This window comes from Telopea speciosissima, chromosome 2, assembly GCF_018873765.1.
Source record: "Telopea speciosissima isolate NSW1024214 ecotype Mountain lineage chromosome 2, Tspe_v1, whole genome shotgun sequence".
NCBI lineage: Eukaryota > Viridiplantae > Streptophyta > Magnoliopsida > Proteales > Proteaceae > Telopea > Telopea speciosissima.
Genome location: NC_057917.1, coordinates 1,190,145 through 1,196,144, shown reverse-complemented (window position 1 = coordinate 1,196,144; position 6,000 = coordinate 1,190,145). Strand labels below are relative to the sequence as shown.

The window sequence follows — 6,000 nt, the reverse complement described above, 5'->3', positions numbered from 1 at the left end:
GAGAAACATGTGGATTGCTTCGGCTTGGGATGTCACTCTTCATTTAATTCCCCCCTCCCTTAGTCCCTAGCTAGTCGATCTGTAGCAGTCAATGGTCAGACTTCTACCAAGTGAAAGAATAAAAAAAAGGGTAAGAAAGGAAAAAAAAAACATCAAGTAACCGTTGAGGAGGGTCCAAGCGGCTCCTTATTGTTGGCTTATGGAGGAGATGTGGTAGTAGGCAACACTACCTCGTCATCCCTTGTGGTCCCCACAGATGGAGATATGTCTAATACGTGCTCCATAGAAAATGAATTGATGGACAAAGATGTGTTCATGGAAGAGGGAGGCACCTGCATCTATATTGATCTTAATGGCCATCACGTTGTGGTGGATGAAGTTGAAGCGATGGATGCAGAGATGGCCGTGTTGGAAGCTCTGTTGCAAGCTTCACTGACTCATCTGGATGTTCAATCCTAGTTGGCTCAAGATGTTCCAATGAATTATCCGAATGGGGATGTGGTGACAACTTCACCTAATGTAGATAATAATGTTTTTGTTGTCAATGATAGGGGAGTTTTTGAATCTAACAGTACCTTTTTGGATCAGGAGAAAATTTTCTTAGTTTCTAAAAATTAAAGCGGGAGTTGGGTGATTCCCCTCATTCCTCTCTATAATCCTAATGGGAAGAAGATCATTTTCATACGCAGGTGATTGGTTGCTTGGGTCTATTTATGTCCTTTGTTCCTCTTTGTTTGATTTCGGTTCAACTTGATTAAGGTGTAGATTAGTCCATTGTTTTGTTGTGGAGTTATCTCCTTGTATTCTTTCTTGTTCTTTCTCTTTTTTTGTTTTTTAAGGGGAAAGATTCTCCGTGCATTGTTAATATAGTTTCATTCATCCATAAAAAAAAAGAACAACCAAAAGCTCTTGGGTTGCTGGTTTCAAAGCTGGGTTGTAATTGTTTTTTCTACCTTTAATAAATTTTTAATCCACCAAAATAAAATTTAAGAGGAGATCGAGGATATAACTGGAGGAGATGATATATAATATGTAGCAGTAGCAAGAAATTAAAGAGGAATAGCAATTATCAACCAGTACAGTTACACCAGCAACAATCCACATGGTATCCTACATCAACCTTACCACAATAATGGTATAAATCAGGGTTATCCATAACACTCACGTACAGATGTTATATCACTGGCAGTTAGAGAGAGAGAGAGAGAGAAAACAACTCCCATTCAAATATACCATGAGTTCTGTGTAAGCAATAATACATAATATATAAATAAATAAAATACAACTCAAAAACACTGGAATTGTTATAAAACTTTCATAATTAGTATCATGGGATCCCAAAATGCAGTAAACAAAGAAAATTTAAACACGCAAGAATGAAAATTCATTCCATACTGAATTCTACAATTCCCTTCTGAGTTCTGACTCTTTAAAGAAGAGAAAAACGACATTAATTTGATATATATATACCCCATGTGCACCTCTGCCACTGCCTCACTAATTAATCCTCTCTGCAACTGATCAGAATAGTAGTACTCATCAGACCTGACCTACCTGGCTAGCTGACACTAAGAAAACTAAACTAAACTAAACAGCCCTATACAATACAATACAATACAATACAATACAATACAATACAATACAAGACAACCCCTCCCAACCAATCTACTTCCCTACAAATTAGCCAAATTAAGCAAACAATCTCGATCCCTTTCCTGCTATTTACACCTCTTATTATACCAAACTGGTACAACCCATCCTTCCTTTCAGAACCCAACCCACGTAGAGAACAAAACCCATCTCTCAAAATCATTAAAACAACGGTATTCATTCCCAACCCCCATTTAATGAATGAAAATTATTTGTTGGGTTTTCTGCAAAATCCCATTCAGGTATTAAGTCAAACAGTACGTGATGTTTCATCAGCAAGTTTCCAACACTGACTGAAAGATTGCCTTATATTCTGCATGATTTCAAGCACGGAACCTTCGGGATCGATCAAGGGGCCGGGTGGTGGCCATAGTACTGTCTCATTAATTTCTCACTAGGGTTTTTAGGGTTTTTTTTTTTTTATGTATAGGCTAAAGATTTATTGATCGTTGGATAGTTTTAGGTATCTAGGGTTCGTCGTGGACAAAGATAATAACTACCTACTAATAATAATAATAATAATAATAATAATAATAATAATAATAATAATAATAATAATACTAATACTAATACTAATAGGTACAGAAGAAACAAAAAGAGGCGTAGATTGCGCCCTATAAGTCGTGATTCGATAATATTCTCTCTTGTGATTAAAAAAAGGGTTTTGTATACTTAAACTCGATTGATTCCAAGCGCAGACCAGAGTTGGTAGCTCTTTTTTGGATGTTTGAGGGGGGAAGAAAAGTTGGGGAAGAGAACACAAGCGAATGGACTCATGCGAGGAGAGGAGAGACATCTCTCTCTCTCTCTCTCTCTCTCTCTCTCATAATACAAGAGAAAAGAGAATCGATGTTGTGATGTATCTGACTTACATGTTCTTGGGAACCCACCCATTACCTGTATGTATCTGTGTTTTTGGATTGGTTTAGATACACTGATGGAATGTCAGTCAGCTACTGAGCAGGGAAAAAAGAAACCCAAAAAAAAAAAAAAAAAAAAACAAAACAAAAAGAAAGAAACTCACGATATTCCATGCAATTTCAGTCAATTTGTCCATCCTCCACAGTTTACACCCACCACACATGTTCATCTCATCAATCCTGTCTTCCAAAATTCTCTCGTGTAAATAAACTGTCAAACAATTGAATTCAAGGATTTTCGTGGTTTGATAAGATTGCTTAGGGTCACGATGAGATGGGATCTGCCTCACTATCAATGGACAATAGAGTTATTGTTGCTCGTCCGTCCTCAGACCTCTCTTAGATCAATTATAGAGAAAGAACATTGTTACAATATATAGGGTTATAATTAACTGTTTGTCCTCACACCTCTCTTTGATCAATTTTAGACAAAGAACCCTCGCTACAATATATAGAGTTACAACCACTAGGCCTCTTAACGGCCCTTCGGAATCAGCTACCTCACTTATGCAAACAACAAAATACAAGACATTGTACCCCCAACACTCTCCCCCCAAGCTTCTCTCTCTCTCCTAGACAATATTGAACTTACACTCAGCTATACCTATCTCTTATAATATTAGCTGCAATCTTTCACCTGCACATGATTGATAGGAGGGTTTACAATCTAAAAGACCTTCTATATATATACATGATCCACCTTACCTTAACACTAAATCTAATTTTACTTAACATTTTTTCATCAATAAGCACTCAAATTAATCATTCCTTAGTTTTTTTTTTTTGGTAAATATTAATCATTCCTTAGTTTGGGAAACACAAAGTTGAGTTTACAAAATGTGTAATTAAGGACTATCATCTAATTAAGAAAAATATCTTCATAACATGAAGAAACTAGAAAGAACTAATGTAGGTGCAACTTCTTTAGTTCATGGAAGACAAGCAGCAATTCCTTCTGTTTTGTTATCTCAATGTTGTTATTGTTACAAACTTCACATTTGAAACTCTAAAAAGAAGAGAACAACTCCAGTGAGACAACCTCCACAAGTAAGGTGTTGCTCATGAGGGAGGGTCAGATAGAAAAAAAAAAGGGGGGATAAGAAGACAAGTAAGAGGAGGAGAAAAGGAACAAAATGAAACTCTACTTTACCTTGGGACCATCACCAAGCCTCAACTCAAGATCTAAATCCTCCATGGGATCTAAATACTCTGATGATTGGAGATTATGTCTTTCAATAGAAATTGAATTCAGGAAGAAAGGTAGTGATGATACATCATTGCTTCTCCTTCTCTTACTAATGAAAGCTGCCTCCTCCTCCTCCTCCTCCTCCTTCTCACCATCACCACCACCACCACCTGATCCTTCAATCTTCTTCGAATCAGAGACAGCGAAAACCCTAACAGCAACAGATTCAGACCTGCAGGATGGAGGGGAAGTATTGGATGGTTCAGAAACCCTAGCAGGTGAAAGAGATGATGTAGTAACAATAGTGGAATTAGGGTTAATCTGATGAGGAAGGATTTCAGTATGTGGGGGTGAAGAAGATTGCTTGAGCCTAGCCCTGTCCCTTCTATGGACATTCATGTGACCACCTAGGGCTTGAGCAGACCTAAATTCTCTCCTACAGAAGCTGCAGGAATAAGATCTAGGAGGCCATATACATCCTCCAAGAGATCCAGCTGAGTCTTCTGCAAAAGCCTGTTCTTCCCAAGAATTACCATAGGATGTGCTCATCAGAAACTGTTTCCTCTTAGCCCACATCCAATATCGAGCTTCCTCCATTGACTTGACTACTCCTGGAAGGGGGGGGGGGGGGATTAAAGAAATCCGTAGAAGAAGAGAAGGATATTTGGATATAGAAGGAGACAGTTATCTAACTCTGTATCCAATAAGTTAATGAAGACAACATGAAAGCAACATGAGAATTAAGATAGAGAAGATGGAAAGAAAGAAGTCTTTATTTTGGTAAGTTTGGGAAGATGAAGTGACGGGTGAATGGTGATCCAGTTTGGCTGTTTAGGGAATTAAAGCTAGTTTTTTTCTTATTTCTTACTTGGCTGCTTGCATGTACAGGGACTGTGTGCGCTGTGTCGGCCGATCGAGCGGGCCGAGTTTTGGGTTTCATTGGAACTCAAAATCAAATCGAAAGATTATATCATTTTTAATGGTCAAAACAAATTTCACATGTCTGATCGATTCATGGATTTTAAAGAGACATTTTGAGAAACCTAAGGTAAATTTCGATTTTTCAGTTTTTTTTATTTATTTTAGTTCAGGATGAATTAGAAGTATATGGTGCATAGACCTTAGAGAAATATAATCATATAATGTGTTTAATGGTTTGTTTTGGCCAAATCTTGGAGAAATCTTCAAGAATATGAAATTTTATTTTACCTTGTTTTCAATTAATTAAATGTGAACAAATTTAAGAATGACCATGATATTTCACAAGTCATCTAGATTTAGAATTGTATTTCCATTTTGATTAATTATGATAGCATTGGATACCTACATTTTTTGGGTTTTTTGTAATATTTAACAATTCTAAAAATAGGTTTTATGGTAAAATTTATATTTATGTTTTGGAAAATAAGTGAATTTTGTTTCACATTATTATTTAAGCTAGAATATTTTATGGGAGTGTTTCACATTATATTTCTATTATTATTATTTTTTTTTGGGGGGGGGGGGGGTTGGGGGAGGAGGATAGGATTTATGTTACAAGTTAGCTGTTAATGTGAAAGTTGAAATCGAAAAACTAATTTAGTAGTTTGATATTATTAATTTATTGGTGAATCTGATATAGGGAGAAAAGAACGCCACCTAGTCGTGCCAGACACACCGTCCCTACACCCTGACAAAGGAGCATGTGAAATGACCGTTGCACCCCCTGAAACCCCAAAAATGATCACGGGTGTGGCGGCCTTTTTGCTTAATTGCCCCTATGTCAAGGCATAGGGGTGGCCTGCGCTGCACGACGAGTGGCGTTCTCTTTTCCTTATTAATTTACTGTTACCATATGAATTTTCATTCTTATCTTCTAACTAGGCTAATTGATTCCATTACTCAATCTATATATATGTATTGCCATGTGGCAAATAGTGAAGTATTATACTTCATCAGACATATATAGTGACGGGAAGAAAACCCTTTTCATGTCGATTCTTTTGAACTTCTTTATTTTGAATGTCGTTTTCCTAAGAGAATTTAATTACGATATTGTCTTATCCCATATTTGCCCTTTTGTTAAAAGAATTAGGCAATGGCATAGAGGGAGCTCGATCAATTGGGGGGCTACAAAAAAAAAAAAAAAACCTTTCAAGGGCCGATTTGTTACTACACATTAATTTGGGTAGAATTGCCTTTGCTCATGTTTTTTTTTTTTTTTTTTCCCCTTTTGTAGATTCCAAAAGAGAAGGTGCATAGCGG

General features: G+C 36.7%; 1 protein-coding gene across 1 annotated transcript; it reads right to left on the bottom strand.

Moving 5' to 3' along the window:
* Window positions 1–349: 349 nt before the first annotated feature.
* LOC122653146 (transcriptional regulator TAC1-like) lies at window positions 350–4,353 on the bottom strand. The gene is made up of 3 exons (XM_043847087.1): window positions 3,909–4,353; window positions 3,721–3,779; window positions 350–514 (listed from the first exon to the last, which is right to left on the bottom strand). Exons 1-3 carry the CDS (start codon window positions 4,351–4,353, stop codon window positions 350–352), a joined length of 669 nt encoding a protein of 222 aa, XP_043703022.1.
* Window positions 4,354–6,000: the final 1,647 nt, after the last annotated feature.

Bases quoted from the DNA above. Each gene is read 5' to 3' on its own strand.
- LOC122653146 (XM_043847087.1), bottom strand. From the start codon at position 4,353: ATGGAGGAAGCTCGATATTGGATGTGGGCTAAGAGGAAACAGTTTCTG. The intron at 3,780-3,908 runs GTGAGAAGGAGG...TCCAATCATCAG, and splicing joins AGGTGGTGGTGGTGGTGATG to AGTATTTAGATCCCATGGAG. The intron at 515-3,720 runs GTAAAGTAGAGT...TATCTACATTAG, and splicing joins GGCTTGGTGATGGTCCCAAG to GTGAAGTTGTCACCACATCC.